General features: G+C 39.2%; 2 protein-coding genes across 6 annotated transcripts; both read right to left on the minus strand.

The window, feature by feature from the left end:
- Positions 1–751: 751 nt before the first annotated feature.
- Positions 752–3327, minus strand: LOC120432679 (GTPase IMAP family member 8-like). Of its 2 annotated transcripts, none has more exons than XM_039607917.1 (2): positions 3206–3327; positions 752–2740 (listed from the first exon to the last, which is right to left on the minus strand). In XM_039607917.1, exons 1-2 carry the CDS (start codon positions 3228–3230, stop codon positions 1152–1154), a joined length of 1614 nt encoding a protein of 537 aa, XP_039463851.1. In that variant the 5' UTR covers positions 3231–3327; the 3' UTR covers positions 752–1151. The 2 variants fall into 2 exon arrangements, with proteins under 2 accessions (XP_039463851.1, XP_039463852.1); XM_039607918.1 differs by having other exon boundaries at positions 752–2737; positions 3206–3297.
- A 4650-nt stretch (positions 3328–7977) lies between these two features.
- On the minus strand, positions 7978–27093 carry LOC120436068 (GTPase IMAP family member 8-like). 4 transcript variants are annotated; one of them, XR_005610100.1, is made up of 5 exons: positions 26807–26840; positions 26559–26730; positions 21573–21675; positions 8656–8785; positions 7978–8039 (listed from the first exon to the last, which is right to left on the minus strand). XR_005610100.1 is itself a non-coding variant. In XM_039606408.1 (4 exons), exons 3-4 carry the CDS (start codon positions 21595–21597, stop codon positions 13462–13464), a joined length of 2820 nt encoding a protein of 939 aa, XP_039462342.1. In that variant the 5' UTR covers positions 21598–21675; positions 26559–26622; positions 26807–27093; the 3' UTR covers positions 12326–13461. The 4 variants fall into 4 exon arrangements, 3 of the variants coding, with proteins under 3 accessions (XP_039462342.1, XP_039462330.1, XP_039462336.1); XM_039606408.1 differs by lacking the exons at positions 7978–8039; positions 8656–8785 and adding an exon at positions 12326–16256 and having other exon boundaries at positions 26559–26622; positions 26807–27093; XM_039606396.1 differs by lacking the exons at positions 7978–8039; positions 8656–8785 and adding an exon at positions 12326–16256.
- Between the last annotated feature and the right edge of the window lie 378 nt (positions 27094–27471).

A 27471-nucleotide genomic window follows, 5' to 3' on the forward strand; every position in this document is an offset into this window, starting at 1 on the left:
ATCGGTCCGATCCGGACCTAAATGACTGGATCGGATATTGGGAGAGATAAAAATGTAACCCAGTCCATTAAATATCACAAAACTTGCGGCATGGTGTAACCCAGGGAGTGATCTAAGCACGTCGGAGCAGTATGCGTCACGTGATAGTGCGGCTGTTGTGTGTGAGACCTGTCGGTGGTCTGGAGTTAATTCAAACTGAAAGCATTTAGAGCCTCGCTACGTGCTGCCAAACCGGCATTTCATCTTCAAGTAGGCTATCCCAGAGAAGTAAAGCAAGTGTGTAAGTTTGTGGCGGGCATGGTCGGCGGTGTTGCAGCAGGGAAGGCAGGCGAACCTGTGTGGCATCGCAATCATGTCTCGCCAGCTGAAATCTGTGTAGGGTCCTGTGTGTGGTTGTTGTTGATGATGTGTGCGACTGACAGTGGGAGAGCTGTGGCTATTTGTGTGTGTTTAACAGCAACCATGAAATAATAAAAAGTAAAGACTGAAAAGAATGCAAACATCGCTGGGTCTGTCATGCCACCCCACTTCTGGGTTTCGCACCACTGTAACATAACCACGACAGACCCAGCGATGTTTGAATGCTTTTCAGCCATAAAATGTGTTTGACACAGTGGAGAAAACATGAAATAAATGTCTTCTGTTCTTTAACGTCACAATTTGATCAGCTCAAACATCTCAGTGAATCTTCTTCACTGGAAACTGGTTCAATCCAAGTTTCCTTGTTAGAAAAGACAACAAAAAAACAAACTTCATAAAAAAAAATGTAATTTGTTTAATTCATGATACATTATTCAAGAGATCAAACTAAATTTTAGACTTGCAGTTTCAAAACACATTGTACATAATCTGGCAGACTAATTGCTTTAGACTAGAATTTAAAATTCCCTCATTCATTACAAGCTAATAATCAGTAATGATTAACATGTTCCTATTCAGTAAAGTAATAAAAACTATGATGTCATTAAAGATTTCATACAAAAATATTCAGCAAAAACAAGAATTACAAAGATAATTACACTATGCTGTGATTATTTTCTTCTGTCTTTATGATAATTTGTCCTTAATAGGTTACTGCTTAATGATCAAAATTACTGTAGAACAAAAACTCTCACGGTGTCCCAAAGAAACTATTTCTTACTTACTGTGTGTTACTGTGTAACACAATCCCACAATTTCCATTTCAAAATTGCAGCTTTTACTGCAACACTCACTGCAATGTCCACGGCAACTCCTGCAGCTCCTGCACTTCCTGCTGCAACTCCTGCAGCTGCTCCAACTCGAGCTCCTTGAACGATAATTCCAACTCCAGCAACAATTCCAGCACCAACTCCAGCAGCAATTCCAGCACCAACACCAGCAGTAGAAGCAGCAGCTCCAGCAATAGTAGAATCCCAATCCCCCAGGGTGAATTTGTTCCTTCTTTCTGCTTTGTATCGTCCTTCTTTGGCTGTCTCTGAAGCTACTGTCATCTCCAGTTGTTCCATCTCTGTATTTATGGCTTTCTCTGCCTCTTCAAACATTTTGGTGGTGTAGCAGCATCCTCCATTTCTTTTAATCATTGTGTTGATTTTCTTCAGCAGCTCTCTGACCTGAGAGGGATCCTTGTTTCTGCTGTTAAAAACATGATATCCTCCACGACACTGACTGATAAAGTCTTTGAGATCTGGATGTTTGATTGCTTCTTCTATGGTTTCTTCCTTCACATCATCTTCATGGATTACCAAGGCCATCGTGTAATTAGCTGCTTGGTCACCAAATATCTCCTGAATGATTTTCACAGTTTTTTCTTCTTCTTTGGTGAATCTGTTTGGTTGGATCACAACCAGGAACACATGAGGACCAGGAGCAGCAAAGGAGATGCATCTAACAATCTCTCTCTTCACCTCCTCTTTAGTTAGTTTAGTTTCATACAGACCTGGAGTATCAACTACAGCCAGTGTTTGACCTTCAAAGAGAGACGTTTCCTTCTGACACTCTGATGTTTCAGAGGAAGAGGAAGCTGTGGATCGAAATACTTTTCCTCTCAAGATGCTGTTTCCTGCTGCACTCTTCCCAACTTTGGTTTTCCCAACAAGAACAATCCTGAGGTCGGCTTCTGGTTGTTTCATGACTCTCTCAGCCTCTCTGAACATTTCATAGGTGTAATATCCTCCTCCATTTCTCTGAACCATGGTGTTGATCTTCTCCAGCAGCTCTCTGACCTGAGAGGAATTTGTGACCGTGTTGTTAAAGACATGATATCCTCCACCACACTGACTGATGAAGTCAGAGATAACAGGATTATCATTGATCATTTTTTCTATGGTTACTCCACCTCTCCTCAGATCGTCTCCGTAGGTGAACAAGACCATAGTGTAACGTGCTGACTGTTCCCCAAACATATTGTGAATGATTTTCACTGTTTCTTGTTCTTCGCCTTTGAATCTGTTGGCCCGAATCACAACCAGGAACGCATGAGGACCAGGAGCAGCAAAGGAGATGCACCTACTGATCTCTTCCTTCACCTCCTCTTCAGGTTTATCGCTGTCAAATAAACCTGGAGTATCAATTACAGCCAGTTTTTGACCATCAAACAGACCTGTTTCCTTCTGACACTCTGATGTTACTGCAGTAAAAGATGGTGAGGATTCAAACGTTGTTTCCCCTAAGATGTTGTTTCCTGATGCACTCTTTCCAACACCCGTTTTTCCAAGAAGCAAAATCCTGAGTTCTGGCTTCTCAGGTTCTTCTTGCTCTGCTGAAGAGTATTAAACACTTTTTATTGATGATTGTATGAAAGTTACATTTTACCATTTCCTTTCCCTAAAGTTAATATTTTCACAATTCAAATTCAGAAGACAAAAAGTTTGTACTTTGTACTGTTCTATTGTGTGTAGCCCAAACTGACATCAAACCACTTACTAAATAAAAAAGAAACACAGAGCAAGTTTTTTAAAACTTAAACACAGTTCAAGAAAAGAAAACCTGCAAGAGTTGATCAACAGAAGTGAGAGAAGAAGAAAAGGTAAAGGCAGGTTCAAGAAAAGTGATGGAAAAATGAAGTAAGGTTATGCAACACTCTTAGAGGAAGAGATTGAACTAGGAAATAGATTAAAATAATGACTAGAGTCTAATACATGTTCAGTTTAATAAATGGGTGTTGAGTTTTATAAGCCTTTATGTAAAATAAAGGTTATAGATTAGTCTTTTTAAATGTACTTACCAAGGCAAGTGTATTTGCTGGCCATGTCTGTCTTTTACTGGCAGTTGATGTAATTTTCTGTCTCTGCTGATGTTCTGCTGCTCACCAGTTTCCTCTTTCTCACTCTACTGTGTTTGAACGTGTGGAAACGTGTCAGAGAGGTGGGGCAAAAACGTCAGAAGGGAACAGAAACTGCTTGCATGTCATTCAAATTGAGTTACTTTTGTATGAGAGATGAGTTCATACATTGTGCATGTTTTGTGTTGGTGTATTGAAGAAAAAGGAGACTTAATCTCTAATCTGGGTCTTTAACCTGTGTAAGTGTGGGGCTCTGATCACTGAGAGTTAATCACAGATACCGTTTTTAATATTGATGTTTCTGTTGCTTTCACAGACCTGCATGCAGACTCTGGCTGTGTCCAAATTAAGGGTAGCATGCTTCAAAGGATGCATTTGTGGGCAATTACATCACAGCGACACAATGAAGGCTGTCCAAATTGGAAGACTCTTCCAAATGTGGCGGCAAATGCGGCAACAAATGCATCTTACTTTTCCCCAAATTTTAAGGATGGGTCAGGTGTATCCTTCGTGACCCACCATATCCCAGGATTTATTATGCGGGTCATACAGGAGAATTTTTCTCATAACAATTGCGGACAAAGCGGGAGTTAATGTGGAGAGGAATACACTTTCACTTTTAAATGTAAGTATATGAGAATCTGGTGGTACAAAAGCTTAATTTTTGTAGTGGTTGCGTTGTTAGGCTTTGGATATTTGCTTAATTTGTTTAATCCATCCATCCATCCATCTTCTTCCGCTTATCCGGGGACCGGGTCGCGTGGGCAGCAGCCTAAGCAGAGAAGCCCAGACTCTCCCTGTCCCCCAAGCAAAATCAAAAAGTCTGACTGACAAACGTGGCACCTCAGCACGAGCGAGGACCGCCTAGTGCAGGGGTCAGCAACCTTTAAGACCCAAAGAGCCATTTGGACCCGGTTTCCACATAAAAAGAAAACACTGGGAGCCATAAATACTTTTGACATCTAAAATGAAGATAACACTGTATATATTGTTTTTACCTTTGTGCTTTGTGTGAACAACTAAGGTGTGTTGCTTATGAAATCCATGAAGTCCTACAGAGAAAATTACATTTTATTTATGTAATTAACACATTTTGAACTCTTAAAGAAATATAACAAAAGCAAAGACACCCAGCTGAACTAAAATGATCCATGTAGCAAACAAAAACTGTTGTCAGCCGCCACCCTTATATCGCCTTTGGGCTTTTGGAGCCTTGACCTGACTTTTAAAAAATAACTGGAAAAAAAGCACTATGCTGCTGAAAAATGAAAAATAGATATTTGCAAAATTCTGCCTAAATATGTATTTTACCTGGTTAATGTGTGTGGTTTGCAGCGGCGGACGCCGCCTTAAAGTCTGCGCTATCTGTGCTGTTGTGTTGTTGTTGGTATATGTCGGGCTGTGAGCTGAAAAGCTACAGCCGGCTGTATGCGTACAGCAACCGTGTGTGAAAAGTGGTCAATAAAGAGATGCTGAAAAGCGTGTTCATGGAAACATCGTCGGGTCTGCCGTGATATGTTTACAATGGGACTTCTGCTCCTGAACCTCTGCGCATTTGCAGACGCGATTTGCGTCTGCAAATCGGGCTGTACTGAAGTCACTTTTATCTTTACGCAGGACTGTAAGCTGTCATCTGTGAGGCGTGAGCGGTGTTTGTTTTAACATAGTTCACGGTGGAGAACAGCTGCTGACATAATGTGGATCCGAAGATCCATAATTGGCCTACCTGGGGTTGAAAGTCTCGATAAATGCACGGCGTTACCGGCTTCCGCGAGTGTGACTCTTATTTTGAGCGATGAAAAAATAATAGAATATAATTTTATTTTTATATTTCAATATCAAAATAATCTTCCAATTTAGAACTACAAGTTAAAAAAGAACTAACATAAATAAAATACACTTCAGCTAAATACTTCTAATTTATTTTCCCAAACCACGCGGAGCCGCACTATACGGACTAAAGAGCCGCATGCGGCTCTGGAGCCGCAGGTTGCCGACCCCTGGCCTAGTGAAACAGGTCCGTCTTGACACGAAGGTCAGTGTGGGTAAAATTACAATCTGAGTTACTCAGACAGCCGGGACCCCTCCCTGATCTGGTAATAAACCGAATACAGCTGGCCCTACAATTTAACAATAAGAAAAAACGCGGATCAATAAAGCAATTTCACTTTGACGAATCAGAGAGCGGAGGAGGTGGGGTTTAACTTGATCCCTGTGAAACAGCAGTTCGGGGGGGGGGGGTGACTTTTTTTTTTTTAATAAACTTTATTGACAAACTACAAAGTACAAATATAAATGAACAAAACACAATGTCAGGGGGTGCCAGCCTGACTTTCACCTACTGGAAATATCCCACTGATTATAACCCCGGGCATGATCTCAAACTCCTCCCAGATTCATCAATAAAGTCATTTCAGAGAGGCAGGCTCTCGCTCCAGACACTGAGACATCGGGTGACGGCTTTGATCTGACCAATGAGCCGAATTTACGGCCTTGTGAAAAGTGAAGCATGCAGAGTTTTTGAAATCAACCAATAGCTTTGCAGACTTTGCAGAAATACAAAAGTCCTTACCAGCTGCCCTACAACCCAGTGTTTCAAATTAAATTTCAAATTTATTTCAATTTTTATTTATTTGATACACACAACCATACTCAGTACGACATGTGGTTAAATGCTTATTGCTTTGGAATGCCCAACCATTAGATGACAGTAAGAGTTGACAGTAAGATTTACAAATTACTACAAACTTTACAGATTTTAAATGAGAAATTTACAGTAAAAAGAATGTGCAAATAATGATTTAAGAAAGAAATTATAAGAAGAAATTATAAACAGAGTGCGTGCGGTGATGTGATGTGTGTGAGAGAGTCCAGTCCTACACCTGGTTCAGGGCCCGAATAACCTGGCCATATGGCAGACCATATGACGGAACAAGGTCCAGCCTAACTGTTCTCCTCATTCTCTCTGTTTGGCCTAAAGGGAGCAGAAGCGCTTCCCAACAGTGAGACCTCAACAGTGAGAAGAGTAGAGTTTCTGCTCCCCTCACTACGTTCAGGTGTTTTTTCCACTTAAAACACTTTTCAGATATTTTTGATGAACTGCCAAAGAGCCATATATAATCAAGTACAGAAGACTCTGAATTTGGATCTGAGGAGAGCAGCGTGGACAAAGATTGTGAAGAAGCAACAGAGATTTGATGGCAGGTCTTAGATTATCCTGAGTTATTGTGTCGTATGGTGAAAAGCACAAAGTTTTGAAAGAGGTATACAGGCACTGTGGAAAAAGTAAAGGTGTGTAAGTTCTCTAAAACTGTTTTTGTGAAAGCTTTTCTTAGTATATTATGCTTTGAAAATGTGATACATGTAATGTGATCATCAAAGAACATTTATTTGTATGTTACAATGTTTTTCTTACACCGTGTGTAATTTTTAAAGAAACTACAGAGCCCTGCAAGGGACATTGGAGAAAAAATATGAAGATGAACTTTTGCGAGATCTCGCATAATAGGAGCTGGCACCATGTGCTGGGAGTGCGGTGCTCCCCCTGGCTCTAGTGGGCCTCGACCTCCTGATCATCTTCGAGCTGGTGTGTAACAGACGTCTCAGAAAACATCAGAGCACTTTTGCAAATATGGGATGTGTTGATAAATCTAGCAGATATTTTAAGTTTACACAGCCAGATTCTTGCCTGAAAATATGTTAAAAGTTTATTTTGTGACCCAGAAAGAGTAATATTTAAATTAAGTAGCTGCCGCCATTGTTCGAAACTGGAATTGGCTGGGCCGCGCTATGAATTCACGGATAGTTTAGGCCACGAAGGATACACCCGACCCATCCATCAAATTCGGGGAAATGAAGGATGGATTTGGAGCAGCCTTCGAATTGGGACAGCCTTCGTTGGCTGGCTGTGACGTAATCGGCCTTCAAATGTGACCTGCAAAGGATGCGGCAAAAGTTCATCTTTATTTTATTTTCTCCAATGTCCCTTGCAGGGCTCCGTAAGAAACCTTGTTGATTGTATGAATGTGTAATTATGTATCTTTGATAAATAAAATATTTAATCTTGTATTTGTGTATTTTGGTTATTGAAAAAAAATTGTCACATCAGTTCAGTTTCAGTTTTATTTGTCATATGCAAGTTAGCACAGGGTCAACATTGCAATGAAATGTATTTGTTGTGCAGAAGACAGTCACTCAGCAGTATGGTACAGTAAAAAATATTAAAGAGCAAAACAAATGGGATATTGCACATGGGATAAAGTGGCAGGAGTGAACAGCAGTACAAACCGAACAGTACAAAATTTTGAGTGGCAGTTAGTACAGTGTTGCATGGAGTAAGGTTTTTTCTTTTTTTAAATACTAATAAGAGTGAAGTGACCAGTGCAGAGTGTACAATGCACTTGTGAAACTGTAGGACAGTGTCTGAGTGCATCCTGTGAAGTGTGGTGTGTGTGTTTAAGTGTTTTGGTTGAGGTGTCGAATGGCTTGATGGTAAAAACTGTTTTTAAGTCTTGTAGTCCGAGCAAACAGACTCCTGTAGCGTCTGCCAGATGGTAACAAGGAGAACAGCTGATGTGCTGGGTTGCTGTGGTCCTTGATGATGCTGTGTGCTTTACGGAGGCACCGTTGAAGATAAATGTCCTGAATGGCAGGAAGCCTCATGCCAGTGATGTGCTCTGCTGCCTTCACCACCCTCTGTAGTGATTTACGGCTGCTGGCAGAGCAGCTTCCGTACCAAACTGTAATGCAGCTCGTCAGCAAGCTCTCAATTGCACACCTGTAGAAATTTGAGGAAGTGTTCTAACAGATATGTACTTTAGTGCAGCAATGAAACCTCAAAACTGTTTCACAGGAGTTTGCTGCCCTATACTTCCTGTTTCAGAGTGCTAAATATTTATTAGTGAAGACAAGTGCTGAGTGGGATAAACAAGCAAATGCCTTCATCACTTTGTTCTTCTCTGAATGTTTACTGTAAAAAGAGTTCAAATCTTATTTTATTTCTTCTTGTGTCATCAAGAAACTGTTGATGATATTGATTTAAAAGAAATTCTTTTACTGAAATTTTTTTTTAATTTTCTTTTCCTAAATTCTGACCCTGGGTTTTAATCAAAAAAACAAAAAATTTTAATCTGTGATAGTGTGTTCGTCTGTGTTAGTTTTTTTTACCCAACGTTTGAAAGCTGATGTTCATGTTGGGCATCAAATTGTACAAAGTGCTTAGAAAACAATCAAAAGTAATATTAACAGAGAGAAATTGTTAGAGGAAGAGATCAAACAAGAGGATAAACTCAAATAATGACTAGACTCCAACAAATGTTCAGTTTAATAAGTGGGTGTTGGGTTTTATTATATATAAAATGAATGTTATAGATTAGTCTTTTAAATGTACTCACCAAGGCAAGCGTATTTGCCAGCCACGTCTGTCTTTAAAGGGAGTTGATGTGATTTTCTGTCTGCTGATGTTCTGCTGCTCAGAAGTTTCCTGTTTATCGCTCTGCTGTGTTTGAATGTGTGGAAACATGTCTGAGAGGTGGGGCAAAAAGGTCAGAGGGAAACAGAAAAAGTTAGTTGATGGTTAAATTTCATTTTAGTTGAGTTACTTTTGTATGAGAGATGAGTTCATACTTTGTGGATGTTTTGTTTTTGGCACATTTAAAAAACATGGAGAGCTAATCACTAAGGCTACGTTCACACTGCAGGCGAAAGCGCATCAAATCCGACTTTTTTGACCCTATGCGACCCATATCCGATCATGGTATGACAGTGTGAACGGCACAAATCCGATATTTTCAAATCCGATCTGGGTCACTTTCGTGTGTGGTACTGAATCCGATACATATCTGATGTTTTAGAAAGCGACTGCTGTTTGAACGGTCATGTCGCATTAAATCCGTCGTTTACGTCACTGACACAAGACAGACGCCAATTATCAGCGCCGGAGAAGATATCGTGAACGCTTCCTGGCCATCCAGTGAAACTGTTGGGAAGAAAACGTTGGAGAAACGTAAACATTTTATTTGTACTGTATAATCTGCAGATTCTGACAGAAATCTGCATCCTTTGAAGCACCGCTCCTCTAAAACAGCAATAAGGATCATTATTAGGCCATATGTAAATAACAAAATAACTTTATAACTTAAAGCAAAATTGGGAAACGTAAAGTCTGAAACAGTCAAACAATACTGTTTGGTCTGGGTCTAAACAGAGCGCGTTGTGTGTGACGTCTTCTTTTGCGCATGCAGGCCGCTTTGAGGGTTCACACTAGAGCGCGTTTGCTGTCACAGGGAGTGCAGCCTGATGTGCTTCACAGAGTCGTGGCTAACTGCGCTAACTCCGGACTCACACGTAAACATGGATGGTTTTCATCTTATCCGGGCCGACAGAACAACGGAGAGTGGTAAGAAGAGAGGAGGGGGTCTGGCTGTGTTCGTGAACAGAGATGGGCAGTAACGCGTTACTTGTAATGCGTTACTGTAATCTGATTACTTTTTTCAAGTAACAAGTAATGTAAGGGATTACTATTGCAAAAACGGTAATTAGATTACCGTTACTTTCACGTAGGAACGCTGCGTTACTGCGTTACTAAAACCGTGATTTTTGCGAGAATGTCTCATGACAGTGACGTAAGCGAGTGCGACGTTAGTGACAACAGCTGTGTGCAGATCATAATATATCAAGTGCGGGAGAGAGTATGAGCATGCAGCGTTCAAAGCGTGGAAGTACTGACCTTATTTTGAGTTTGATTCCATAAAAAGTGACAAAAACATTAGTGTCCGTTGTGCGTGGGAAGAAAACTTCTTTTTACAGCGAAAAAACCCCCTAAACTTCCAAGCAAGCAGCGAGTGCGCTACGACGTAATGTGAAACTCACAGAGAAACTCGCGGATTCTTCCACTGACCGCTGCAGCACACCTGCACCAGGGTAAACCTCCGCCTACCCCACTCCTGCTTTACAGGTGAAAATAGAGCAACAGGACCGCTGAGTCTTTGATTTTATTTATTTTCTGCTGTGTTTTACTTTCATCTATTTGAAAGAGTGAGTGTAAACACAAAAAAATATTTTATTTTATGTGCTGGAATGTGCAAGAAATAGGTTTAATTGTTAAACAAATTTCTTCCAGTCAGAGAATGTTGCATATAATTAAGTTTTTGCTTGATGCATAAAGTTAAAAGATTTAAAGTTTAAAGTTTTAAAAAGAGACGTTTCCATTTGATTACACTTTGTATGATGGATTATGCAGAAAAAGTAGAATTGGGCTGAAAGATCTATCGCTTTATCACCTATTCAGGTTGTAAATCGTCTTTTTAAAAAGTAACTAAGTAACTAAGTAACTAAGTAATTAATTACTTTTGAAAATAAGTAATCAGTAAAGTAACGGGATTACTTTTTCGGGGAAGTAATCAGTAATTAGTAACTGATTACTTTTTTCAAGTAACTTGACCAACACTGTTCGTGAACGATAGATGGTGTAACTCACAGAACGCCCACAGTATGTGAGGTCACAGGGCTGTGTCTCTGACACGCTGGTCTGCAGTACAGGGGCCCCACAGGGAACTGTGCTGGCACCGTTCCTCTTCACCCTCTACACTGCAGACTTCTCCATCAACTCCCCACGCTGCCACCTACAGAACTTCTCTGACGACTCTGCCATAGTCGGCCTCATCACAGGTGAGGACGACTCAGAGTACAGACAGTGGACTCTGGACTTTGTAGACTGGTGTCAGCAGAACCACCTGCTGATCAACGCCGGGAAAACCAAGGAGTTGGTGGTGGACTTCCGGAGACGCAGACCCACCACACTGACACCGGTGAACATCCAGGGAGTGGACATTGAGATAGTGGACATATAGGTACCTGGGTGTTCACCTGAATAATAAACTGGACTGGAGCCACAACACTGATGCTCTTTACAGGAAGGGTCAGAGCAGACTCTACCTGCTGAGGCGGCTGAGGTCATTTGGAGTACAGGGAGCGCTTTTAAAGACCTTCTATGACTCTGTGGTGGCATCTGTCATTTTTTACAGTGTGGTATGTTGGAGCAGCAGTTTATCGGCAGCTGAGAGGAAGAGGTTGGATAAACTCATCAGGAAGGCCAGCTCTGTTCTGGGATGCACCCTGGACCCAGTGCAGGTGGTGGGAGACAGAAGGACTCTGGCCAAAATAACATCTCTGATGGACAGAGTCTCCCACCCCATGCATGTAAATGTTGCTGAACTGCAGAGCTCCTTCAGTGACAGACTGCTGCATCCTAGATGCATGAAAGAGCGTTTCCGCAGGTCCTTCCTCCCTGCAGCTGTCAGACTGTACAATCAAAACTGCTCCCAACAATCATAGATGTTTACATCAGCGTTGTAACTTGTACTATTTTATCAACTGATTCACACTACAACCTGGGTTTGCCTCTTATCTGTATTTTATTTTATTTTATTAAATAACTGTACAGTACTGTTTTCGGTAACCATTGTCCATGATGTAAATATGTCAAAAATTGTGTATATTTCTGTTCTGTGTCCTGTGTACTGTTTATTGTATATGTGTCTTTCTGGCTGCTGTTACAACCAAATTTCCCCTTGTGGGACAATTAAAGGATTATTCTAAATCACAGATGACCCAAGTGATGTGTCCCAGTCGTCTGGACTTACTACTACTTACTTGTCCAAGATTAGCTGTGATTATATGAAACTCTTATTAACTATGACAGAACTTCAACATTATTCTATTAGTATGAGTTAGAGTATAAAAACACGAGAGCCATCCATCCAGCCAAAAGCATGTTTTTTGAGTCCTCAGCACTGTAATGTGTAAATGGTGATCTGACATCAGCCCCTGCATTTTCTGTTTACAATCTTTATTCAGTATATGTTTATAACTGATTGAATTTACCATGCAGGTTTGAGGTGTAATCAGAAACTGATTGCACATAGAAGCCTGAACCAATCAGAGGAGGAGGATAGTATTGCACTGTAAAGAGGTTGCTGCAAATTTTATAACTTACTGGCAGCTAGGAATTTACTATAAAGGTGTTTGCAGTAACTTTACTATAAACACTTTTTACAGCAAAAAACAACCTGCTGTAACTGATTTTACTGATGTAACTTTACTGTAAATATCACAGTAGTTGTAGTAATATATATTTCCAATGTAATAATTGTCAATACAGTAAAATTACAAACCTATTACAGTATCTTGTACAGTATCCTGTTCTAGTTAAGTAACTGTAAATTTAATTTACAATAAATATACTTTGTTAAATTATTACTGTATAACACTGTTTGCATTACATAAATTGGTTACAGTGTGTGTATCAGGCTCTTTTCATTATTATCTCTCTTTTATAAATGTGTATTTTCAGCCGCAGCCTTAACCTCAGGTCTTTTTACACTTTATTCTCATATTAAAATAAGTTTCTTCTTTGACACAGTCCCACACACATCGTTAAATTGTTTCTAATCACTTTATTACTTTTCAGCTGATTTTGGCAGCGAGAGCTCATTCAAGAAAAATTATCCACATTTCCCATTTCAAATTACTCAGCAGACATGATCACACACTTAGTATTAAGTGCTGAAAGAAATATTTCTACTTTGTTTGAAACTTGACTGCTGTTCTTTAACGTCTTAATTTGATCCGCTCAAACAGCTCAGTGATCTTGAGTGATTCATGCCAGGTTTCTTTGTTAGAAAAGACAACAGAAAAACAACCTTCATGAATAAATTTAATCTGTTTTATTCATGACACATCATTCGAAAGGTCAAAGTAAATATGAGAAAACAGCTTCAAAACACATCGTACATAACCTGACAGACTTATGGAATTCAATATTTTCCCAATGATTACAAATAAGCTAATAATCAGTAATGATTATGTAATGATTATTCAGTACACTAATACACACTATGATGTTATTAAAGATTATATTTCATATAAAAAAACAATTAATAACAATAAGAATTACAAAGACAATAACACTATGATGTGATTATTTTCTTCCTTCTTTATTTCCTTCTTTACTGCTAAATGATCGAAATTACTGTTGAACAAAAGCTCTCATGCTGTCCTAAAGAATTTGTTTCTTTCTTCTTTGGGTATCATATCTTATAATTTGCTTTATCAGAAAATACTGAACTCCACACTATTATTGTTATTATGTTTATAAATGTTCTTATTTACCAGCAGCTGACACATGTTTATACTGAATGTTACTGTGTAACACAATCCCACAATTTCCATTTCAAAGTTGTGGCTTTTACTGCAATATCCACTGCTGCAACTCCCACAACTCCCACTGCAACTCCCGCTGCAACTCCCGCAACTCCTGCTACTACTCCAACAACTCCTCTAGCTCCTGCAACACGTGCTCCTTGAAGTAAAGCTCCAACTCCAATGCCAATTCCACTACTAACCTTAGCAGCAGCTCCAGTACCAGCAGCAGCAGCTCCAGCAATAATGTCATCCCAATTCCCCTGAGTAAACTCGTTCCTTCTTTCTGCTTTGTATCTTGCTTCTTTGGCCGTCATCTTTGGATCTTCTTTCTGAAGTCGTTCCATCTCTTTTTTAATGGCTTTCTCTGCCTCTTCAAACATGTTGGTGGTGTAGCAGCATCCTCCATTTCTCTCAGTCATTGTGTTGATTTTCTTCAGCAGCTTTCTGACCTCAGAGGGATCCTTGTTTCTGCTGTTAAAAACATGATATCCTCCATGGCACTGACTGATAAAGTCTTTGAGATCTAGATGTTTGATTGCTTCTTCTATGGTGTCCTGCTTCTCATCATCGTCATGGATTACCAAGGCCATCGTGTAATCAGCTGCTTGTTCACCAAATATCTTCTGAATGATTTTCACAGTTTTTTGTTCTTCTTCTGTGAATCTGTTTGGTTGGATCACAACCAGGAACACATGAGGACCAGGAGCAGCAAAGGAGATGCATCTAACAATCTCTCTCTTCACCTCCTTTTCAGTTAGTTTAGTTTTGTACAGACCTGGAGTATCAACTACAGCCAGTGTTTGACCTTCAAACTGACATGTTTCCTTCTGACACTCTGATGTTACAGAGGAAGAAGAAGCTGTTGATCTAAATACTTTTCGCCTTAAGATGATGTTTCCTGCTGCACTCTTCCCAACTCTGGTTTTCCCAACAAGAACAATCCTGAGGTCGGCTTCTATTTTTTTCATGGCTCTCTGAGCTTCTCTGAACATTTCATTGGTGTAGTATCCTCCTCCATTTCTCGCAATCATTGTGTTGATTTTCTCCAGCAGCTCTCTGACCTGAGAGGGATCCTTGTCTCTGTTGTTAAAGACATGATATCCTCCACGGCACTGACTTATGAAGTCAGAGATAACAGTATTATCACTGATCATTTTTTCTATGGTGTCCCCATCTGCCTCAAGATCGTCTCCGTAGGTGAACAAGGCCATCATGTAACGTGCTGACTGTTCCCCAAACATATTCTGAATGATGTTGACAGTTTCTTGACCTTCTTCTGTGAATCTGTTGGCCTGAATCACAACCAGGAACACATGAGGACCAGGAGCAGCAAGGGAGATGCAGCTACTGATGTCTTCCTTCACCTCTTCTTCAGTTTTTTTGGTGTCAAATAAACCTGGAGTATCAATTACAGCCAGTTTTTGACCTTCAAACAGACCTGTTTCCTTCTGACACTGTGGTGTTACAAAGGAAGATGCTGATCTAAATACTTTTCCCCTTAGGATGATGTTTCCTGCTGCACTCTTCCCAACTCTGGTTTTCCCAACAAGAACAATCCTGAGGTCGGCTTCTGGTTTGTTCATGACTCTCTGAGCTTCTCTGAACATTTCATTGGTGTAGTATCCTCCTCCATTTCTCGCAATCATTGTGTTGATCTTCTCCAGCAGCTCTCTGACCTGAGAGGGATTTTTGACTGTGTTGTTAAAGACATGATATCCTCCACCGCACTGACGGATGAAGTCAGAGATAACACGATTATCATTGATCATTTTTTCAATGGTGACCCCATCTCTCTCAAGATTGTCCCCACAGGTGAACAAGGCCATAGTGTAACGTGCTGACTGTTCTCCAAACATATCCTGAATGATGTTGACAGTTTTTTGTTCTTCTTCTGTGAATCTGTTGGCCTGAATCACAACCAGGAACACATGAGGACCAGGAGCAGCAAACTTGACGCACCAACTCATGTCTTCTTTCACCTCCTTTTCAGTTTTTCCGGTGTCAAATAAACCTGGAGTATCAATTACAGCCAGTGTTTGACCATCAAACAGACCTGTTTTCTTCTGACACTTTGATGTTACTGTGGAAAAAGATGTTGAGGATTTAAAAGCTTTTTCTCCTAAGATGGTGTTTCCTGATGCACTCTTCCCAGCTCCAGTTTTCCCAATAAGAACAATCCTGAGGTCAGCCTCTCTGAACATTTCAATGGTGTAGTATCTTCCTGCATTTCTCTGAACCATGGTGTTGATCTTCTCCAGCAGCTCTCTGACCTGAGAGGGATCCTTGTTTCTGTTGTTAAAGACATGATATCCTCCACCGCACTGACTGATGAAGCCACTGAGAGCTGGATTTTTACTGATTAATTCTTCTATGGTGTCTCCATCTGACTTCAGGTCATCTCCATGGGTCAACAAAACTAATGTGAAACATGTTGACCTTTTTCCAAACATCTTCTGAAACATTTTCACTGTTTCTTGATCTTCATCTGTGAATCCGTTGGCCTGAATCACAACCAGGAACACATTAGGACCAGGAGCAGCAAAGCAGATGGCTCTCTCCATGTCTGCTGTCAACTCCTCTTCAGTTTTACTGGAGTCACACAGACCTGGAGTATCAACTACAGCCAATTTTTGACCTTCAAACTCTCCTGTTTCCTTCTGACACTCTGATGATGTCAATTCAAACACATTCCCTTTTCCTAGGATGGTGTTTCCTGAAGCACTCTTTCCAACTCCAGTTTTTCCAAGAAGCAAAATCCTGAGCTCTGGCTTCTCTGGTTCCTCTTGTTTTGCTGAAGAGTATTAAACATTTTTAAAGTTAAAGTTTAAAGTTAATATTTTCACAATTCAGACTCTGAAGACAAACAGTGTGTACTTTTTATTATATCTTGTGTAGCCCAAACTGACATTAAATCAGTGAGTAAATAATAAGAAACTCTGGGCTCCAGCAAATATTTTTAAACTTAGACACAGTCCAAGAAAAGAAAACCTGGGAGAGCTGATCAGCAGGAGCAAGAGAAGGAAGACTGGTGTTGGGTTTCCCACTGATGGCTTATTTTTTAACAAACGAATCGGTAGAATAAAGGTAATATTTAACATGGTTTCACTAAATTTACTCACGTTTTTGTACAAAAATAAAGAAAAAGGAAATTAAAAAATGTCATTGTAAGAGGTCAGGTGGAAAGCACTCACTATAGTTTTCCAGGAATTATCTTGTTTTATCTGCAGCTAAAAACAAACAAAAGAAATAAAGAAACAACCTAACAAACAAACAGAAAACTAAACTTTGCTCATGTGTTTTTCCAGTCTGAAGTTACAGAGTTATAGAGACATGACAGGACTGCTTTTGTACGTGTCCTTCTAAAAGAAGTACAACCTCAATCAAAAAAGTTGGGATAGTGTGTTAAATGTAAATAAAAACAGAAAGCAGGAATTTTATAATCTCAGAAATCCATTTTTTATTCACAATATAGCAAAGAAAGTGTATCAAATGTTTAAACTGTGATATTTTAGTATTGATAGAAATATCGGCCCATTTTAAATTTGATGGCAGTGGTACTGAAAATGAAACAGCTGGAGGAACAGTTTGCATCTAGTTTGGTTAACTGCCATCACAAATTATTTTACACCCAATCACTGATGAGATTGGGAATAAAAAGAGCATCGCAGAGAGGCAGAATTACTGAGAAGTAAAGATGTGCAGAAGTTCACAAACTCTGTGCATCCAGATTTTATGCATGTGTGGGACTTGCACGTCTTTCCCCACACTAACTGAATCATCAGCTCAGGTCCTTCCCAAACCCTCCTTTGGTCTCTGTATTAATTTCTGATGGCTCTCTGTCAATTTAATCTCAGGAAACAAATGGATTCTAGTTTGTTTAATTTTATATTATTTTGTTACATTGGAGGTGAAAATGTAATATATTTGCATTCATGTAGGACAGGGGTGTCCAAACTACGTCCATTTTTAATTGGTCCGAACGAAATTTTATAAATAGAATAGAAAATGGCCCGCACTTCAACTTTTGCTTGAGTGTATTGCACTTCTTAGTTTTAACACCAGGGGGAGCTACTGTTGATAAAGGCAGTTGCTCTACCAAAAAGGACAATCACAGAAGAAATTTACCCCCAAGTTACTAAACATGGCAGAACCAAAGAAGCGAAAGGTAGAAAGTGAGTGCAGAAAATTTCAGACACGGTGGGAGAATGAATATTTCTTCAAAGAATTCAAGGGGACATGTGTCCTGTTTGATCTGCACTGAAACTGTGGCAGTTATGAAAGAGTATAATGTACAACGTCATTATGAAACCAAACATCAGGCCTATGCATCCTACACTGGTGCTGAGCGCAGTAGCGGTTTTAGATACGGGCGACACGGGCGGTTGCCCGGGGGGGGCATCGTGGTGGGGGGCGGCATCACGGGCATCGGCAAAAAAAAAAAATTGCTCATACTCATGCTGCCCCGACATCATGCCAGCGCATATTGGGAATGGCATAGGCACCGATCGGTTTTCTATCGCCCATTTGCTGGGAGTAAGGGCGCCCTCCGTTTGCGAGGGCGCCTGCTGCTTATGCACAGGGAGGAGAGGTCGGGCGGCGGGGATTCTCTGGGTGGCTGGAGCAGCATCTTATAACCAACTCGCAAAGTAAAACAAAATAAAAACAAACCAACAACACGAAAACAGCAGACATTATGATACAGACTTATAATTTGCACCGATGTTTTGTCGAAATTCTATACGCGAAAAGTGAGCGCGAGAGCCCTCGGTGCACCTGCTCGCTGCTGAAGTCAAAGTAAACTTTATTGTCATCTCCGCTACATACAGTCCAGTATATAGAGAGACGAGACGACGAGGCTCCAGTTACAGCAGTGCAAGTAAACAAACAATAAATATAAGAAGAGTAAGAAAATAAATATACACTTTAGGACTCGGGGTAAAGGGATCAATAACAATTTAAAATGTATATTTTATATTTTGTTGATTTAAAGTCTCACACACAACCCGTTTTTAAAGTTTAAAAAAAAGAGAAAAGAAGAGGAGGAGTGGAGCGACTTCCACAGTCGCTAGAGACTGGGGGTGGAGCCTGCCTATTTGCCTGATGCGCTGTCAACTGTACGCAATAATGCGAGAGGTGGAATTGCTTGCTTGTTTATTAAAGTGCTTGAAAAGTTTACAGAGCAATGTGATCAGCTCGCGATTCAAACTCTTAAAACATCACAGCTCTAATGCAACAAGGGCAAACTCGTTGTGCTGCGTTCAACAAAAACTACAGCTACCCAGCCCTGCTCTCTGTCAAAATCAAACCAGTGAAAGACAGACTGACAACGCCCTCTTAATGTCCCACGTGACTCTCGTTACACATCACCATAGCCAAACAAATGAAAACCCAGTGATCATTAAAATTCAATACATTTAATTATGGCTCCTACAAGGAGAAACGAGCAAAAGATACAGGTAAGCACATGTGTCATTGGATAATGGCAGGTCATGTATCCTAAAACATGAAGAATCAGAATACTTTCTTAATCCCTAAGGAAATTATGTGGGTTACAGTTCCTCCAAGAAGAAATGGAAAAAATAGTAACAGTAAGAGACTAAACTCCAAACAATATATACAATAATATAATATTAATTAGTCAGTGTCAATTGTTGATTTGTCCTGTTCCCATTATATGACGAATTATGATGTCTGTTTGGTAGCCGTTTGCACACTATGCATACTCTCTCTCTCTTCATATATAGGGTCATATACTGTATGTGTGTGTGCGTGTGTGTGTGTGTGTGTGTGTGGGGGGGGGGGGGCAGAGGGCGTGTTCGCCCGGGGCGCCAAACAGGCTAGGACCGCCACTGGCTGAGCGAGAGCAGAAATTAAAGCAAATGGTAGCTATCCTGTGGGGTCAGCAACAGTATTTTTTTCGTGCTCAAATTGTCCAGGAAAAGGCTCCAATAGCAACTATGAGGTCGCCCAACTCATCGCAAGACATGGCAAGCCTTTTTCAGATGGAGACCTGGAGACCAGATGGAGATTGATAACCGTTTCAAACAAACGTTAATAGGTGTGTTGCCTAAGCCTAATAACTGAAATAACAAGCTTGAAATTTACCCAATATTGTTTTTTCCCTGTATTGTAAATTCTGTCCAAGAGGAAATCTGCTGCTGTTCTGAGAATGAGCAACCAAAGCTTTTTCTGAATAAATCAATAAAGATCCATTTATGGAAAGCTGTGATGAAGGCAGTTTTGTCTTTAATTATATTCAACAATATAACATATTTGAACACTTTTAAGTGATTTTTCTAACTTTAATACACTAAAGTTAAGGTTATATACCTAATTTCTAGTAAGTGACCCAGGCCCTCCTATATTTTTATGTATGTGGCTCTCAGTGAAAAAAGTTTGGACACCCCTGATGTAGGACATTTCTACTCTTAATGACCACTCAAAGTCCTTTTAACAAGAATTAACCATTAATCATACATTCATAGAGCACTTTAGGCTTCTTCAAGGATTTCATCTGCCTCACATCCACATAATATCTGAAATTAAATCAAATTGTTTCTGGACTGTGGGGGGAAGCTGGAATAACTGGGGGAAACCCATGCAAGTCCAAGGAGAACATGTGAACTCCCAACACGTAATATTTTATGCTAGGTGACAAATCGTCAACATATTATGCTTCCAGGCACCCACCAACATTCCTAAATGACGAGATCGGAAAAATGAGGAGACATGACAACCGTTTGGAATCGATCTACACATGTTCATTCATTTTAGTTAAATCGCTTTGGAAAACACTATTTAACGTCATTAAAGTGCTGGTTAAGGTTAGGGATAAGGTTAAGGTTAGGGCTGGAATATATGGCTGGAACGTGTATTACTGCAGGACTGTCACACTACTGGATTTCACCTATAACCCGGCGCGTCGCATAAGAACGCGGAAGGTCACCTTTCGCATTCCTCGGGAACGCAGCGGGACGTGACAAATCGTCGGGATGTTACGCCTCGGGAGTGAGAATAGGCTGCAACTCCAGGGGGGGGGAAAAAAAGATCCCTAAAGGATTTGAAACAGTAACCTTCTTACTGTGTCAACTATTATAGATCATGAAGTCAAGACTACATCTCTCAGTCACCCTTCAAACTCTGTATGACGTCTTCCTCATGTGCGCCATATATGATAGAATAGAATAATCCTTTAATTGTCCCACAAGGGGGAAATTTGGTGAAATGATGATACCTACAGTATTTTAATATTTAACCAGTAGGTGCCTGACTCTGTGGGAATATGTGATAATGTGCTGAGAACAAAGACAGATCTTCTGACACTTTCAATGTCCCCCTTTGACTTCTGTCACCACTGTTACGTCAAATTAAATAAAGAAAAGGGACACAGATATTTTAATTTTCTAAGTTTAAACATTAGATGTGCTTTCTATGTTCTATTGTAAATAAAATCTGGATGTGAAATTTTCTAATCATTGCATTCTGGATTTATTTAGATTTTCCAAATATTTTAGAATTGAATGGAATTGGATCGAACAAGAAAATAAAGTCATGGTAGATTTGCTGAGTGGACCATTATTCTGAAGTGGGGTAAAGAATCATGTTAATTAGTGAACAGAACAAATGTCAAAGGAGACGAACAAGAAAATACCTCCCTTCTTTTGTTCCTCTTTAGTTTTAGTAGGAAAACTGTTCAAATCTATTTTTTTCAATTCTTGTTTTATCAAAAAACTGCTGATGACATTGATTGAAAAACAATTATTTTCCTAATAAATTCCTTTAATTTTACTTTTCCTACGTTCTTTCTGACTCTGGGCTTTAATAAAAGAAAATAACTTTTCAGTCAAACTTTTATTTTACCTTTCATGAATCAGCTTTTGGATTGGTAGACTGAACTTCTGATTTGGATCAGAGTGTACCAAGTACTTAGAAAACCATTAAAAATAGTAATAACAAAAAGAAATTATTAGAAGAAGAGATCAAACAAGTAGATAAATAAAAGTAATGAATAGAATCTGATACATGTTAAGTTTAATAAGTGGGTGTTGAGTTTTATTAGGTTTACATAAAATTAATGTTATAGATTAGTCTTTTTAAATGTACTCACCAAGGCGAGTGTATTTGCTGGCCATGTCTGTCTCTGCTGATGTTCTGCTGCTCAGCAGTTTCCTCTTTATCGCTCTTCAGTGTTTGAATGTGTGGAAACGTGTCTGAGAGGTGGGACAAAAAGATCAGAAGGAAACAGAAACAGTTAGTTGTTGGTTACATGTCACTCAAATTGAGCTACTTTTGTATGACAGATGAGTTCATACTTTATGTATATTTTGTGTTTGGTGCACTGAAGAAAAAAGGAGAGCTAATGTCTAATCTGGGTGTGTAACCTGTGTGTGGACAGTTAATCACAGATCTCGTATTTCATATTGATGTTTCTGTTGCTTTCACACACTCTGCCTGGGTTATTGATTTTGTGACTCAAACTAGGAGCATAGTGGCTTGTGCCACCCAGAATGAAAATGGGCGTTTTATATGTTAGCTGATTGTTAAATTCTTCCTTTCCATGTCACCATATTTGGTTTGGCTTTAATAAATGAACGAAAACTCATATCAAAGGTATGATGTCTGACCAGGCAGCCAGGGCAACGCCCAGAAGCTAGGCAAATATTTTCCCTGTCACATATCACACAGGCAGCTCTAACCTCCATTGTGTAGAATTGAAAAGCATGTTATGTTATGTTATGTTATGTTATGTTATGTTATGTTCTCACAGAACAGATGGAAAACTGGTCAGGAGTAAATAATCTAGAACTATAATTCAACACACAAACACACAGAAGGCCACATCCATGAGGGGACAACGTGACAGAAAAAAGGGATACACAAACAATACAAAGGAGGAGATCAGGTCAGAGTGGACACACATGGGGAACACAGTAGAACAGAATTTGAATGATGACGGGGGAAGCAAAATGGGAGATGGGAGACTATCAAAATAAAACAGGAAGTATACACACACACACACTGGGGATAAACATGGAAACATGACGAACTAGGTGAGACCAAGGAGCAGACACAGGTACAAAACACTGAGATGAAACTAGAATGGACTAGACACGAAAATCAAAGGAACATACATGAATGCAAATAGGAAACAAGAACTAGAAATAAGATGTGATACAGTAAATACAGAACTAAAGGCTGACTTATACAGAACTAGAATATGAAAATCTCTTGAATCCAAAAGAATGAGTCACAACACAAACTCATGATCTGGCTCAAAGACCCAGGACCATGACAGATGACTTTTGCAGACATCCATACATGTACAGTATGTAACCCAGTGATTCCTGAGATTAGGGACAAAACAGGTTTTAATTTTCTAAAATATATTTTTTGATTTTTCAAAAACATATTTATATGTAATTGTTACACAAAGTTTCGGCTGTCTCATCATGTTTTGGTACAATCTCCCAGGTGTAACATTTTTTAATAATTTATGTTTTTGCTGGAGAAGTGCAAGGTTTTTGTCAACACCGTCAGACACAAAGAAATGCAAAAATATATATTTTAAATTAAGTTGTTTCAGCTATTTTGACTATTAGCAGCTTCTCTATTCTATTGTTTATGCACATATGTTTTCAAATGAATTATACCACATTTAAAAGTAAGATTGTTTTGGCTTTTTATTATTAGAGTTACAGTCATACATATTTTCAGAAGCTTGTATTTAATCTGTATAAGAAACAATCATATTAAGCAGCATGCAAATTACACATTTATTGAGAAAATTATGTAGTTTTATTGGAAGATCATGAGGGAGGAAAATATATGGTTCTCCAAAAGAGAAAAATAAACCAAAACTCCATATTATGAAGTTGACAAGGTGCTGATGGTGGTGACACAAATCTGACTGTGTTGACACACTAATAGAAAACAAGATACTATTTCTTTCAAAATGACAATTAAACCTTAACAATCTTTGTAATATCACAAGACACACCATAACAATTCTGTTTTTGCACATGTCAAGTTCTACATCTTAATAGTTCACCAGCAAGTAGCTGCCTACTACTCCTTGATTCCTAAAGTTCTCTGTGGTTGTGTGTTTAGACCCCGCTGTACTTTCTCTCCTTTGTCTCACTGTGCTTTCTTCCAAAACCTTCTCTTCTGCCTTTTTTCTCTTTCTTTCAGATCACTGATGTTCTTTATTTTTCTCTTTTTCACTCTATTTCTCCATATTTCCCTTTCCTTTATGAGAAACTCTTTCTTCAACTCAGGCTGGCTGTTAATTTTTTCTCTCCTTCTTTTTTGATACTTCCTCTTTCATTCCTCTACTGACAGGTTCCCCTTTGCTATTCTAGCCTGAAATGTACCATTTTGTTATTACTATAATTTTTCTGAGCCTGATGCTTTTTTACAGATTAAGGATGAATATTCACAACACAATTATGCATTAAGCAATAGAGATGCTATCCGGTCTTTAAGTCTGATGTCATTAGCCGTTTCCAGGTCCAAACTCTGCTGCAGATCCCAAAGTCAAAGGAACTCTGCGGCATCACTGAGAGTTACAAACTGTCTAAATTCTTTCATCTTTAATAAAATGATCAGTGTGGCTGCTCTACCAGGTCTAACATCCAGGCATCCATGAAAACAGAATATATGAAATTTAACAGAGTTAGAAGTTAGATTGCTTGTTTCCACCTAAACATGATATACCAGCTCTGCTATCACTTCCAACATAAATGAAGACAGAAAACTAAGCAGCAGTGACTTCTGTAGGGTTACTAAAGTTGGGCTAGCTGGTATATAGTGATGTGCTACGTGATCGCTAGTGACACAGCTATGTTAGCATAATATGAACACAGTGAAGTTGGAGGATGAACACTAACCTTTTTCCAATTGATAAAAGTTAACGTGAGGGTTCCCGATGGTTAGGCTGACAGTGATCACTGACTGTTTTTAGGGGCTTGTTCAGATGTAATAGAACAAGATAAAAAGCATTAAAACATTTTAACAGCACAACAGGCTTAATAAACACAGAGTAGTTTGGGCCTGGAAGCAGGATTCATACATCATCACTTAAAGAACAGCTCTCGGGGCACAGCTAGCTCAGTAGATGCCACATGATCGGAAGGTTGGGCATTCAAATCCAACGAACAGCGGCAACCCTGGATTTATAGCTGCCCACTGCATCACTGAGTGAATGGGTTAAATGCAGAGGACTAAGCATTTTCCTACAGGATTAATAATGTATACATAAACAATGAAATTCAAGATAAGGCAAATTTGATAATATTTGACACATCTGTGAAGCAGAAATATCAGTAAAATACACAGGAAGTAATATATCCAAAATATTAGTAAAAAATAACTTAATATAAATGGTGAATTTCATCAGTTGCTTATGGCCTCTACAATCTACCTAAATGAAGCTCTTTTTACAAAAAAAAATACTTAAATCTTGGATTACATCGACTTTGGTGTTGACGCACTATGGTTGTGACACAGAGTTTTATCAGAAAGGTATGCAATAAATGAAATTAAAATAAAAAAAATTATCACAGCAGTGACCTCAGGGCATGTGTATCAAACAGGAAGTGGTAAAGGGGTCCTCAGAGTTTAAGCTACCCACAATAATTCCTGATTTTTTTGTACTTTTAAAAAAATCTGATGGTGTTGACAAAAACTCTGGACACGATTTTAATCACTTAGAAAATATGTAAAAATAAATTTTCAATTGCATATTTTGATATTATATAAGGTATTGACTTAAATACTTAGTGACAAGAGCCATGATGTTTAATTTTACATTACTTTTAATTTTTTTTCTGTATTTTAATATTATCACACCTGCTTCTGGACAATGGATTTTTAAGGTACTGGTAATGTATTGTACCATTTAAAATAAATATATATTTATAAAAAATGCAAAATCATACTTTTGTTGTATAAACATTGCCTTGGTTTGTCTTTTAGGCAGTTGGGTTAATACTTGTATGCATATTTTTAACCACAAAATTGGGTTATATCTGCCGGACATGTTTTGTCCCTTATCTCAAGAATCACTGAACCATTTATAGGTGTGGCAACATAAGGGGCTGAGGAAATAACAAGGAAAAGGTAAAGGTCCAATGATGTCACGTGTTATGTCTGCCTCTGCTACAGCACACTTTGTCGGGCCGCCTAGGGTGCGCCTGATGGTGGTTTTAATTTAACTGGAGTTGTATTGCTTGATTTGTAGGTTTATTTTACTTATGTTGGGGGGGTAGCCATATTAACAAACTGTTGAGCTATATTTTAACTAGAGCAATATAGTGGCAGTGAATCTTGTTCTTTTAAGCAATGCTTGGTATTAAAATTGTAATTAAAGGTTTGGTATTGCAAATCCTGCCACTTGATTTGCCGTTTTCTTTCCTGCAGCTCTATATTATTTTCAGTTATTATGTTTAAATAAACTGTTTTCTTCTCTCTCTTTGGTTTTTTTTTTTAAATGAAACTGATTTACCACGCCTATGCTTTGTTAATAGCGTGTAATAGCCTGTGTGCCTTTATAACTGTTAAAACTTTTGCACTGGCTAGTGTAATATTTCCTGGGGTGTAACTCCACCTCCAGGTTGCGCTGTCAGTACCGTTTAGTTACCGGTTTTCCTTCACCCCACCACGCAAACACAAAATAAATTGAATCTTCATTTTAGAACAGATGACTTATAGTTATATGAAGTTGTTACATACAAACTGCTCTATTTGAATAACTCAATACATGAAACGCACGTTAACATGGTGCTTCCATAAATTCCACATCCGCCTCAAACACTATTATAAAAACTTCTGTTTTTAGATGTTCTGGCTCGCCGTATAAATCCAAGTCGGTCGTCTATGAGACAAAGAGTCGACTGTAAAACTAATTACTGTCCATCCAGTTACTGAAACGGGCAGAAGGAAACCCGAAAGAAAGAAAGAAAGGAAAGTCAGAGCAACACGTCTGTAATGTAGCCCAGAGAAGCAGTAGCGGTTGCGCTGTGAAGTTAGCATTTACAGTAAAGAGACTATTATGACATACGTCATGCTAATATCTTAACAATTCAAAGTTACATACCGATCAAACGGCGCACCCCGATTCTCAAACAAAGTGGCCAACAGGAGTCTTCTGCAGCTCCAACCTATAAACACACCTGTTTACTACCAGGTAAAATAATTAAACGTACGCCACAAAAACACCCGCAGTCGATGGAGAGAAGGCTTCAGAGGAAACGATCCGCAGGTGGTCTCTACAAAAGCATGAGGAACGCCAATCAACAAAAATATGGCCAATTCAGACAACAGGGACATGTACATGACTCTTACCTGTGACAGCTGGGGACATGAGGAGTCCGGAAACTGGATACATACAGGAACAGGTGAGTGAGTCAGGGTTGCTCAGATATCCGCTACTAGCACCATGTTATGTGATTGGCCACTAACAATGCCATATTGAAATATAATATTCACTGTGCTACATAATTACATTAATTACAATATGACAAGTAATCAATAACTCATTGAGAACAAATAAGACTATCATAACAAAGCCATAGTGTTTTTGGAGATCCTCTTTAGTATCAGAATAAGAAACAGATGCAGCTGGAGCTGTAATGAGCAGTTACATTCACCAGCACAGATAGGTAGCTCTGATACAGGTCAATAATATCCAGAACTAGAAATGTGTGAAGAACATTTGAGTGTGTCAGTGCCTGCTGCTGTAGCTGCGATCAGCCATCAGAAGCTTGTAAGAGCTTAAAACAAACTACATGGCAGAAACAGCAGCTAATGAAAAGTAGCAGGAGATACAGAAGCCTAACAGAAGTGAAGTGTAGTTACACTGCTGATGGAAGAGCTGGAAGGAGTTGACGGTCACCTGACTGCAATGTTCACTGGTGAAGATCCATAATTTCTACACTGTGTGTTCTGTCTGCCAGCCTGCCAGCCTGTTTAGTTCATTTGTATTTTCAGTTTAGTCATATTGGTGTTTA

The sequence above is a fragment of the Oreochromis aureus genome, linkage group 3 (assembly GCF_013358895.1).
Source record: "Oreochromis aureus strain Israel breed Guangdong linkage group 3, ZZ_aureus, whole genome shotgun sequence".
NCBI classification, from domain to species: domain Eukaryota; kingdom Metazoa; phylum Chordata; class Actinopteri; order Cichliformes; family Cichlidae; genus Oreochromis; species Oreochromis aureus.